General features: G+C 54.5%; 1 protein-coding gene across 3 annotated transcripts; it reads left to right on the plus strand.

The window, feature by feature from the left end:
- The first annotated feature begins 614 nt into the window (after positions 1-614).
- On the plus strand, positions 615-12187 carry SLC38A5 (solute carrier family 38 member 5). Of its 3 annotated transcripts, none has more exons than XM_057718107.1 (16): positions 615-666; positions 4634-4687; positions 4767-4842; positions 5202-5317; positions 5409-5482; positions 6081-6173; positions 6300-6378; positions 8064-8146; positions 8446-8504; positions 8604-8726; positions 8939-9018; positions 9646-9746; positions 10004-10119; positions 10891-11035; positions 11130-11233; positions 11731-12187. In XM_057718107.1, the coding sequence occupies exons 1-16, from the start codon at positions 629-631 to the stop codon at positions 11830-11832; spliced, it is 1443 nt and encodes a 480-aa protein (XP_057574090.1). In that variant the 5' UTR covers positions 615-628; the 3' UTR covers positions 11833-12187. The 3 variants fall into 3 exon arrangements, with proteins under 3 accessions (XP_057574090.1, XP_057574091.1, XP_057574092.1); XM_057718108.1 differs by having other exon boundaries at positions 628-662; XM_057718109.1 differs by lacking the exon at positions 615-666 and adding an exon at positions 3143-3228.
- The last annotated feature ends 360 nt before the right edge of the window (positions 12188-12547 follow it).

The following is a 12547-nucleotide window of genomic DNA, read 5'->3' on the forward strand; positions in this document are numbered from 1 at the left end:
ATGAACTAACAAAGCATTCTTATCCCTGGCACAGCCTCAAGGCCTCGGTCAAGCTTAAAGACGTCTGTTCCTTCTAAAGCAGGCTGCCTCTGCAGCCAGATTTCACTTTCCCTTTGTTTTTCCTCCTACCAGCATATGTGGAACACCTGTTATCTGCAATGCCCTGAAACTTAGCTGAGCTATGGGGTGCAGAGCTGGTTGAAGCTTTGCCCCTCCCCTAGAAGAGTTCACTCGGCAGAAATAAAAATAATAATGATTATAACATGACACTTGATAAGTAGCATTCATTGACCTCCTGCTATTTGCCCAGGTGGCCCTGTGCTGGGCAATGCTGGAGGGCCCGGGTGGCCCTGGGATGGAAGGACAACGATCAGACCAGGAAGCTGCTGCTGGGAGGTGGTGGGTGGGGGCATCTGTTTTGTGTCGAAGTTTCACTAGTTCTTTGGACGGGACAGTTCAGATTTTTCTTGAAATCTAGACACCTGCATAGCCAGTCCCCGTCTCCCCTCCCCTTAGTCATTTGAGCCAAGGCCTCTGCTGACAGGTGTCTCTTTCCCTGGCTGGCCTGGAGCACAGATGTGTAATGGCTCTCGGGAGGAAGAGGAGAGAGACACGGAGTAGGCCCGGAATGACAGGGGAGTGGTGTGTGTGCGCATGCGCAAGTGCGTGAGTACCCTGAGGGCATCTCAGCTACCTGTAAATGTTCCCGGCAACAAATATGTGTGTGTGAACTCCACGTGTGTCTTACTTTGTTACTTACCTGGTTGTGTCCTGTGTCTGTGGCTGCCTTTCCAACTCGTGTGTTTCCCTTTTGGCAACTGTGTGTTGGTCCCGTCTGCTTGTGCATTTCATCTATGCGGGGCTGTGTGTGTGTTCCCCGGGTGCTTATGTGGCTCCTTTGTAATGCTTGTGGGTGAGAAGTGTGTTTATCTGTCTCTCCTCTGTGTGTGTGTCTCCGATATCTGTGTCTCTTTCTTCTCTGGCACCATGTTTGTGTCTCTGCTCAGCGAGTGGCTATAGGTGTGGGTGCCCTAAGGGCATTTCTTTTGGTGCTAATGTATGTTCCCTTGTTTCCTCTTCAGGCAGCTTTAGGTGTATTTTCTGCATTTCCTATTCTTAATGATAGTAGGTGCACCCTCCGCATCCCTGTTTTTCCAGTTTGTGCGCCTATATGTGTGTTCCCTGTGCTGGATTTGTGTGAATAGGTTTGTATATACGGCTGTGTGCTTGAATGCAGTTGTGCGTGTGTCTATAACTGAGGCTTCTCTGTCTGTACAATCATATCTGCTTGTGGGTGCCTCTCTGTATATGGTCACAAGTTCATTCACAAGTTCACGTGCACAGAGATATCATTATAGAGGCTGAACCTGGACGTTGGCCTCCAGGGTCGTGTGGGTGGGAGATGCTGGGCCTGTGTATGATGTCGGCTGTGTGGAATCGTGTTTGTCTGTGTGCTCTGTTTCTGTGTGTGGCCGTGAGTCTGTGTGTGATTTGCCTGTTGGTTCTCTTTGGTGTGGCTGTGAGTCCGTGGGTGATGATGTCTGTGAGTCTGCAGTGGCTATAAAGCCGTGTGAACCTATCCCTGTATCCGTCTGTGATCTCTGTGTGTGGCTCTGAGGCTGTGGGTCATGACACTTATGAGACTAAGTCACTCTGTGTGGCTGTATGTGGCTGTCCCACGGCCTGGGCTCTCCATGTGCGGTCTGTGTGTGTTCGTGTTGGTCAGCCTGTATTCTCTGCGTGGCTGTGAGTCTGCATGCGAGTTTGTACCTCTGTGAGTGATGGCGAGTCTGCCTCCATCTCCAAGCCCCTGGATGGGGCTGTGATCCCTGAGTGTGCAGGAGTCTCTCTCCTGCTGTGGGGAAGTAAACGCCCCGTCCCTCACCCTCCTCCCACTGCGAGTGGGGTGGGAGCCTCCAGGCTAGCTTTGAAGCCCCAGCCAGCCCCTGGCCTTTCCGGGAATTCTGTGCTCCCTGTGGGGGGTGGGCAGGTGGGTGGAGGGGCCGGGACAGAGGCCTCTTGTCCACCTGGGCCTCAAGGGCCCAGTCCAGTCGGCCCCGGACCCCATGTCTACCCCGCCTGACTTCCTGCAGGAGACCCATGCTTTGCCTGGGACAGACATGCCTGTCACATGCCCGAATGGAGTCAATAGACAGACCCCTATTTACGAGAGACAGGCAGACAGACAGTGGGGCTCCTCCGTTAGGGCGTGGACAGGCTCCACCCAATGTCTAGGCTGGGGTCCAGGACTTCAGGGTGTGCCTAGTTTGCAGACAGTGTGTATCCACACTCCCCACCCAACTACAAATGCCCATCCCTGCCTCTCTCTGGGGACCCCTCCCCCCCAACATCTAGGGTCCTCTCTCGGCTGGGCTGTCTGAGATCAGCCTATGGTGGCCTGGCTGTGTCTCTCCGTGCACCTGTCCCACTGCTGTCCCCAGGTCTGTCCGCTCCTCTGCCTGAGTCTGACTTTCTCTGCCTGTTGCCACCTGCCCGTCCATGTGTGTCTCTGCCTCAGCCACTTGCTCTGTCCCTTTGGGCCAATGTGTCTGTTCCTAACCTCTGTTTGGGGATGTGTCTGGCTGTGTCCACCTGTCCATTTGCATGTGTCCAGGAGCTTGTGCGAGCCTCTCGTTGCCCACCGTTTCTGAGTCTCTTTCTTCCCTGACTGCCCCTCAGCCTGTCTACCACTCCCTCACACCCCGTCTGTCTTTCTGTCCCCCTTTGTTGTCTGTCCTTGTGCTGTTTCCTCTGCCTGCCTGTCTCTATTTGGGATCATTTCTCTTCCTATCTGTCTCTCCTCCTGCCATCCATCCCATTCCGCTGTGTGTCTGACCCCTGAGTCAGTTCTGTCTGTCTGTCCCTCTCTCTAGGTGTGGATCTACTCCCTTGATCTTTCCGTCCATCTCCCCTGCCTCCCCCTGAAACCTCTGTTTCCCTCCTCGTGGGTTCAGATGAAGGGAGGCACCCCCCCACTTCCCCCTGCCCAGAAGCAGAAGAGGGAAACTGAATTAAAGTTAAAACTTTACAGGAAAAAAAAAAAATCCGCCTGCCAGATGGGGCCCGGGCAGTGCTGATTAGCCGCTGAGCAAGCCCGGCGGTGTTGATTGGTCAGAGGGCAGGGGAAGGCAGGGTCTGGCTGAGCGGGAGCCCTGCTGCCCGGCGGCAGGGTCCCAGAGCCCTAGTCTGAGTTGCAGCCGCTTCAAGAGCTGTGAGAGGAGCAGGGAGGTGAGGAGGGGGTGCTAGCCATCGAGGGGGGCTTCTGAGACCCCAAGGCACGAATGGGGGTCCTGGGAGGGGGCCCAGGGGTTCCCTGGAGACATTTTTAGCATTAGTGTGGAATTGAATGGGAGGGGGAATCCTTTTGGTACCCCGATCCCAGGAAATGAATTCAGGAGTGGGTGGGGGTCTCCAGAGGGTGCTCACGGCTGACGATGGGGCTCCTTGAGAGCCTTCCCTGACCCAGGAAAGAGATTCAGGGCTTGGGTAGGGGGCTTCCTGGAGGCAGTTTTAGCGATGATGGGGACCTTGAATGGGGGTTTCTGAGATATGGCATTGCCAGGAAATGAGTTCAGGGCTGGGGGCTTCTTCAGAGACACTCTATCCAGAAGAGGGGGCCAGGCTTGCATGGGGATTGCAGAGACACTCCACCCCAGGAAACACATCAGGCCCTGGGAGGGGGGTTTTGATGACTGTCTCAGAGACAGCTCCTCTTCAGGAGGGGAAATTAGGGCTTGGCCAGGTTCCTGAGACACCCCAAGCCCAGAAAGGATCTCAAGTCTGGAAGTGTCTCTAAAGTGACTTCTACTAGAATAGGAGTGTTTAAGTCTTGACGAGGGTCCTAGAAAATACCTCTCTAGTTCCTAGAAGGGGAATTGAATGAGGGTCCCTGGGTCACTTCTATGCCGGGAAGGGGGTTCAGTTTGGGGAATTGCGTTTGGCCTCTAATGAGGCTATTCAGAGTTGTGGCAGAGAGCAGTTTGCCGTGTCCGGTCCCCGGGGGCTGGGGTCGCTGAGCTTGCCCCCCATCCCCAGCCCCTTCAACAGGTTGCATCAGCTCTGGGCTTAGGCTGGCGGCCCAGGCGGGGAGGAGGGGGGGTAGGGGGCGTTAGGAGGGGTGGGGCAGTCAGGCCGACACGTGTCCCTGTAAGGAGTGAGAGGCATGACCACGCGGTGAGGGTGGAGGGAAGAGGGGGGTGCGCGGGGGACGGGGGAAGGAGAGACAGACAGCAAGAGAGAGTGAGTCTGGGGTCTGGGAGGAGAGGCTATCCCAGCTCCAAATGGCCATCTCGTCTGCTGAGGGGTCGGTATCTCTCTTTCTGTCACTGTCTCTACCCCTGTATCTCTCGCTGCCCTCTTTTTTTCATGTCTCAATGAGTGACTATGGGCGTCTCTCCCCCTGAGTCCCTTCTCTCTCTCTCCCATCTCTTTCTCTGTAGGCCTCTCCCTCTTGTCTCCAATTGTCTCCACTTGTCTCCCTGTCTCTCTCACGCCTCTCTTCTCGTTCCCCTCGCCTCATGTCTGTATCTGTCCGTTGCTATGGGGCCCCCCGACCCCCTTCATCTAGTTCTCCCCACTTTGTAAGCTCCCCTGCTCCATCTCTGACCCCCCTGCGCCATTTCTCTGCCCACAGGATGGAACTGCAGGATCCAAAGATGAACGGAGCCCTCCCTGGGGGTGCTGTGGAGTGAGTCGGGGGCCCAAGGGGTTGAGGTCAGGGATCAGAGTTACCTTCTCATCAGCCTCAATTTCCCTGCCTATTCTAGCTACAGGCAGGAGCGCGAGGGCTTCCTGCCCAGCCATAGTCCTTCTCCTGGGAGGAAGCCAGCCCAGTTCATGGATGTGAGTGACCCCACAGGATGTGTCCCAGCTGCACCTTGCCCAGCTCAGCCCCTCCCCGGCTGCTCCCGCTTCCCGGTTATTCCCTTCACCTGTTTTGCCTCTGGTCGCTGCCCCATCCTCCCCTGTTCCTCTCCACTTCCAGCCGCTCCCCTCTAAAATCTCGCCTAGTCTTTCCCTTCTTGGCTCTCCCCATCTTCAAATCCTTTTCCTTCCTGGGATGGCCCTTCCTGGACTTCTCCCTGCCCCCGTCGCTTCTTCCCTAGTCTTTCCCAGGCCCCAGCACTGGTCTCCTTCCCTGGTCTCCTTGCCTGGTTCCCCTCCCCCACCATGTGTGCCCGGGCCTTGCCCCTTACCCGCAGTTCGAGGGGAAGACATCGTTTGGAATGTCAGTGTTCAACCTCAGCAACGCCATCATGGGCAGCGGCATCCTGGGGCTGGCCTATGCCATGGCGCACACGGGGGTCCTCTTCTTCTTGTGAGTCCTAGGCAGTCTGGGGTGGGGGAGGGGCGTTGTGGGGCAGGCGGGAGGCCTGGGGGCCAAGTCCGAGCAGTGCCATCTGCCACAGGGCCCTGCTGCTCTGCATCGCTCTTCTGTCTTCGTACTCCATCCATCTCCTGCTGACCTGTGCTGGTGTTGTAGGTGAGACCCAGAGCTCAACCTAGACCTTGGACCCCAGATCCTGGACCCAGGACCCCAGAGACCACACTCAACTCTCTGGGCTCAGTACCCCAGACTGCACCCTGGCCCTCAGACCTTATCTGGGCTCCCAGATTCCCAACTCCCAATCCCCAACCCTCAGCCCTCAGTCTGGCCATCAAACCCCATTGTTCAGACCCTCCCTACCCCCAGACCACTCCATTCCACTTCTAAACCCCACCCCTCAGTCTCCAGCACACGTATCCGTGGGAGCCAGCCCCACAACCCCGAGACTGCCGGTCCTCCCCCCAGATCTCAGACTTCACTCTTGCCATGACCTCGGTCCATATCCTGCCCCCAAGACTCCCACTACCCACATGCAGGCCCCAACCTTCTCCCCCTTCTCCCTGGCCACAGATCCACCTGCCAGGCTACAACCCCAAACCCAACCCTAACTTAGCCCTCACCTCCAGCTCCCAGCAATGAGACCGAATTAGCCCAAGCCCAGCTCCCCAGCTCCCCGACTCTCTGGCCCACAACTCACCCCTGGCCTGGCCTCCTTGACCCACAACCTGTTCCTTTCTGGTCCCCTCTTCTCCAGGCATCCGAGCCTATGAACAGCTGGGACAGAGGGCGCTGGGGCCTGTGGGGAAGGTAGTGGTGGCTGCGGTCATCTGTCTCCACAATGTTGGGGGTGAGGACTCTGGGAGGTGGGGGTCAGCTTGGGGGAAGAGGGTGGACTAAGGTGGGCTTCCCCAGGCTGTGGTGGGAGGGAGATGAGCGGACTCCTTCTGCTTACACCTCCCCCCACCCGCACCAGCCATGTCCAGTTACCTGTTCATCATCAAATCCGAACTCCCCCTGGTTATCAGCACTTTCCTGGACACGGACATTGAGGGGTGAGTGTGCAACACCCCTTGGCTCTGGCCCACAGACCACTGATTGTGCCTGTGAGGTCCGGCTACTAGCTTCAACCCTGTGTCCAGCTGACTCCCAGGTCTTCTATTTTGAAACTGTTGGGCAGGCCAGTTTGGTCAGACTGTGATTCCTGTGTACTGTGATGCCAGTAGTATGTGTGACTGCTGCTCTGGCTACAGGAGTCCAGCAAGGCCATGTGTTGATTTTTGTGACTCTTCTGGCTGACTCTGTGTCCAGTGTACGCTGATGTTAACCGTGTGTCTGTACCTCTACAGTAGACCTCAACTCTGTCTGAGGGTTTGATTCTGTGACTCTTATACTGGCAGAGTCTCTGGCCATCTGTATGCTAGCTGACTACAGCTGTGTCCTGTATACTGTGACTCCAACCATGTGTGTTTGACATTTGCTTACTCTGACTTTCTCCGTCCAGTGGATTCTGTTTGATTCTGGGTCCATTAGGCTGGCTGAATCTGTCTGGCCATAAGTGTATGGTCACTGACTCCACGTGTGTGTGCGGTGTACCGTGGTGCCAGCTATGCATACGTGATGTGTGTTTAACTCTGTGTTTAACTTGGTGACCATTGTTCTGGCAAATTCTTTCTGGCTGTTTGTGTGTGATCCTCAACTACAACTGCACATGTCTTCTGTATTATGGTTCCAGTCGTGTATGTTTGCCTGTTGTTGCAAGTATGCATCCAGCTGACTGTGTGTTTAATTCTGGGTCCGTCTGCTGGCTGGATCTTTTCAGTTGTTTGTATGTGAGAGCTGATTCTGTGTATCCCGTTAGATCTCTGCTTTGATCCTGAAACCATCCAGGTAGCTGACAGCCTGTGTGATTAGCTGTGTCTAATTGTTATAATTAGCTCCCACCGTATATATGACCAATGGTGCTTTGTTGGTTTCTGTCTGTGCAACTGTGTGTCTAAGACAGAAAGAGAATGTGTGAATACCTGGAGCATAGTAAGTGCTTGATAAAATTCTTTTGAATAATGAGCAGTAGTTCAGCCAATTCTTTATTAACAGACTATCTTGCCTGGGCACCTCCCTCCAATATCTGTACAGCTCCCACTCTTTCGTTGAGCTTGGTTCCAACAGAGTGGCCAGCTGGCGGATTCTGTCTCTATTTCCATCTTTGACTGTGTGGCCAGATTGGCCCAGCTACTTTCCAGTGCTCAAAAAACCTTGAGTTGTTCAAACAATCACACATGTGTTTCTGACTTTTTGTCTGACTCTGCATTGCTGCCTGCCTACCAGAACATCAGACTGTTGTTCTACCTGTCAGACATACCAGGGTCACGACCCTCTCTGTGTCTGGTACCTTGTGTTGGACTAGGTGAGTCTGGCTGATGTGGGGTCTTGTTTGCCCATCTGGCTGTATGTCCCCTTGAGGTCCAATGGCACAGTTTAGGCCAGCTGTGTATGTGTTCCCAGCTATATCCCTCTGACAGTGTGTGACTGACAGTTTGATAATCCGTCTGGCTGTTTCTGTCAATACTATTGTGCCATTTGTCAGTGTTACCACCTGGATGACTTCTCACAGCTGAGAGGTCAGCTCATCTCTCCTGACTGTGTGCGGAAACCTCTCTGTCCAGCTGTCTTCTATGAGTGTCTGCCTGACAGTGCTCTTTGGTAGGCAGCTAGTCACTATGTTTGCCTGTCTCCTTAGGGTCTGGTTCTTGAAGGGAAACCTCCTCATCATCATTGTCAGTGTGTTAATCATCCTGCCACTGGCCCTCATGAGACACTTGGGTAAGAGGCTTCGTGCATTGGTCATTGGATGGTGGAATTAGAGAAGGGGAGCCGGATTCAAAGAATCTCCATTTTCGAGGGCTGTGGAATACCAGAGGAGAGCTCATTTGGTGCGGGTTTTAACAGATGAATAGGAGTTTGCTCAGTTGGTGGGAGGGAGGCTGGTCCAGGTGGAAGTAGAAGGTTGTGCAAAGTGTGGCAAAATTGGAGTCAGAGGGCCTTGAAGGCCAGACTGGGGAGTTGATACTTGCTTTAGGGGGTCCCTTGATTTCTGAGGTTCCATATATTGCCCCTTGCAGGCTACCTGGGGTATACCAGTGGTCTCTCTCTGACCTGTATGCTGTTTTTCCTCATTTCGGTGAGTCTGAGGGAGAAGGACATGAAAAAGTGCAGAGAATTTGGGGCATAGGGACATAGCCTTCTCCATGACCTTGCTTCCCCACCCTCCCTCCTCCAGGTCATCTATAAGAAGTTCCAGCTTGGCTGTACTATAGGCCGCAATGAGACAGCAGTGGAGAGCAAGAGCCCCCCGAGCCTCAATACAAGCTGTGAGGCCCAGATGTTCACAGCTGACTCACAGGTTGGTGTGCAGGCATATGTTTATGCCTTGCACTGCACTCAGGCTCCTCTGGTTCTGTCACGCACTGCACTTTGCTTAGAGTGGAGCCAGGTATCGGACATCAGGGGCTTCCATGTGTCTCATATGGAGGGCAATGTTGGGGCTGGGGGGATGGGGAGAAGAAGATGGAACCCTGCAGGCTCTAATCTCTTGTACTTGGGCCATTCCCCCAGATGTTCTACACAGTGCCCATTATGGCTTTTGCTTTTGTCTGCCACCCTGAGGTGCTGCCCATCTACACGGAACTCTGCCGGTGAGTGGGCAGGCAAGTGGGCATGCGTGATGGGGCAGCAGGTTGGATGATAGTCCTAATGTCTGATAAGTCCTACAGCAGTCCTGGTACTGTAGCTTGATTGTGGCTAGATTGTGCCAAGGGAGGGGTTTGAGGCAGCCAGGAGGCCTTGGGGGTTACAGGGCAGTGACTGTTTACTAACCGGGACTTAAGTATTCAACTTTTTTTAACATCCAGTACAGGTGTGAATGGACAAGTGGAGAGGCCAAGAAGATCAGATGGAGGGGTGGCATACGTGGATGGGTTGGGGATGGTCAGATGGAGAGGGATATGGATGGACAAAGGGAGGGCAGGGATGATATGATGGGGGGATGCATGGCTGATCAGAATGAAGGGAGAGGCTGTGACAGTCAAATGGAAGAGAGACGCAGAAGTGGGCAGAGACATAGGCAAAGATGGTCATATGCGGTGAGACAGATGACAGAGAAGGGTGGCGTGGCTAGTACAGGGGAGGCAGAGATGGGCATCCCAGTGTGTACCAGCTGAACATCAGCTCTGGGAGGAGGGAACTCTGGAGGGTGGGGGCTGGTTTTGAGGGGCTTGAACCAAGTCCAGGAGTCTGGGCATGACATGATCTCTATATCTCAGGCCCTCCAAGCGCAGGATGCAGGCTGTGGCCAACGTGTCCATTGGAGCCATGTTCTGCATGTACGGGCTCACAGCGACCTTTGGATACCTCACCTTCTATAGTGAGTGGGGCTGGGGCCACGGTTAGGTAGGGAGCTGGGTGGGGGTACTGGGCAGACTGCTGGGCAAGAGCCTGAGCACTTTCCCTCCATGCCCTCAGACCCATCAGCTTCCAAAGGGACTGTCCGCATCACACATGGAGACTTTGTCACTCTCTGTGTGTGTATGTGTGTGTGCGTGTGCGTGTGCACGTATATGTTTCTGGGACACTGGTCCTGGTGCTCCAGTCACATCCTGTATCCCACGTCCCATGTCCCAGGCAGCGTGGAGGCGGAGATGCTGCACATGTACAGCCAGAAGGACCTGCTCATCCTCTGTGTGCGCCTAGCTGTGCTGCTCGCGGTGACTCTCACTGTGCCAGTTGTGTTATTCCCTGTGCGTTGGGGGCGAGGGTGGACCCATGGAGCAGAGGGACATGGATGGATGGGTAGAAGGCATAGGCAGGAATGTTTGGCTGGATGGTAGAGATGCGAGTGGATGGATGGATGGATAGAGGAGACTGGGACAGACAGACAGGGAAGGCAGAGTTGTCAAATGTACAGAGAGGGCAAAAATAGATGGTCAGACACAAGGTGGACACAGATGGCAGAACAGAAAGAATCAGGAAGTCAGGGTAGTCAATTGGCGGGAGGACATCTGGCTAGGCAGAAGAGGGAGGCAGGGATGGTCGGACAGGATAGTGGCATAGATGGACATTCAGGATGGAGAAATAGGGATGGGCAGAAAAAGGATGGAGGCAGAAGTAGTGAGGTGTAGAAGGGCGGGATGACTAGAGAGGAGGGAGACGGAGGTCGTCAGATGGAGAGAGAGGGGTAGGGATCTCGGGGTGGAAGGACAAGTGGGTGTCAAACAGGAGAAGGCAGAGATAGACGGATAGAGGAGGAGGACAAGATTTCAGACAGTGAGTGGAGGCCTAGATGGATGATCAGACAGAAGGAAGAGTCATGGATTGTCAGACAGAAGGGAGGCAGGATGGTCATCCAGAAGATGGAGGCACGGAAGGATGGTCAGACAGGGTGGAGATACAGTCAGATGGAGGGGACATCAGGGATCTAAGACTGAGGACGGCGTTAAAGACAGATGACTACATGGAAGGGGCGACAGCGCTTGGGCCCTGACCCGTGTCCTACCCTACTCTGGTCACAGATCCGCCGGGCTCTGCAGCAGCTGCTCTTCCCAAGCAAGGCCTTCAGCTGGCCACGCCATGTGGCCATAGCCCTGATCCTGCTTGTCTTGGTCAATGTCCTCGTCATCTGTGTGCCAACCATCCGGGATATCTTTGGGGTTATTGGTCAGTACCCCCAAAGCCAAGTCCCAGACCCCACCTAATATGGACCTTGGACCCCAAACTTACATCAATTCTGTCCCTCATGCTTGTCCTTCAGGGTCCACCTCAGCCCCCAGCCTCATTTTCATCCTTCCCAGCATCTTCTACCTCCGCATTGTACCCTCTGAGGTGGAGCCCCTCTACTCCTGGCCCAAGATCCAGGTGAGCATTCCAGGGGAGGGCTGGGGAAAGAGGGAGCATTGTGAGGAGGGAGCACTCCGGGATGGCTGGAAGTTGAAGGAACATTTTCAAGAGGGGACTTGGAGGGGAGAGGTTAGATGGTGTGGAAGAATGAAGGCAATTGTCATAGGAAGGGGCTGAGCAGACAGCAAAAGAAGCATCTGAGAAGACAGGAAGCACCCAAGAAGGGGCTGGCTTACAGGAAGCATTCTTCAAACAGATGGAAGGGGCACTATTAGAAGAGGGTTGAAACATTTTCAAGGAGGATGGGGGAGAGTATTCCCTGAAGGGTTCTAGGAAGATGGAAAGAGGATTCACAGGAAGGGGTTGGTCTTCAGGAAGGAGAAAGAGCAGAGAAGGAGGGTCAGGAATGAATGGGGCCACTCTCTGGAGGGGGTGGAGGGCTTGAGGAACATCCTCTGGAGGAGCTTAGGTGTAGGTACCCAACCAGCTCCATCTTTTCTCCCTCTCATCCACAGGCTCTGTGTTTTGGTATCCTGGGGGTCCTCTTCATGGCGATCAGTCTAGGTTTCATGTTTGCCAACTGGGCCACAGGCCAGAGCCATGTATCTGGACACTGACCAAGCCCTGCTCCGCCTGGGCCCCCGTGCGCATGCGCCTGTGCATGTGGAGGAAGATGGGGCTGCTCTCCTGGGTCCCTCCTGCCTGGGGTGTGGAGGTGGCTGGTTCCCATCAACATGGCTGTTGGAGGTAGGGGGCCCCAGAGGCTGAAGAGTGTTCTACTCCCTTCCTCCCCAGGGGATGTCGAGCTTGGATCATGGCTCTAACCCCAACCCCAACCCCACAGGAGGAGGGGGAGGCCAGGTCCTTGGGGAGCCCCTGCCCAGCCCAGTCTTTTCTGCCTCCTCCTGGCAGAAGCTGTTTGTCAGGGTCACCCTTGAGCTAAAGGGGAAGAATAAAGATGCTGAATTGCAACTCTGGCTTCAGTCTTTTGATCTTTTTCTAGGACTTCTTGGGGGAGCCTGCCTAGGTTCACACAGGGGTAAACTGAGGCCCTGAGAGGGCCTGAGAATAGGACTGTGCCAGCTTTCATCTGTTCATCCATATCTTCACACTTCAGTAGCTCACTCTCCAATTCATACATCTGTTCACTTGCTCACTCAGGAAACATCTCTTGAGAGCCTACTGGCTGCCAGGCACTGTTCTAGGTGCTGGGGATATAGCAGTGGCTCAAGCACACAACAATCCCTGAAGTTGATGTTCCAGCACAAGAAAGAGCAAACTATGGCCTGCAGGCCAAATTCAACCCACTGCCTTTTTGTATGTCCCCTGAGC

Source organism: Hippopotamus amphibius, chromosome X (genome assembly GCF_030028045.1).
Source record: "Hippopotamus amphibius kiboko isolate mHipAmp2 chromosome X, mHipAmp2.hap2, whole genome shotgun sequence".
In the NCBI taxonomy this organism is placed as follows: Eukaryota; Metazoa; Chordata; class Mammalia; order Artiodactyla; family Hippopotamidae; genus Hippopotamus; species Hippopotamus amphibius.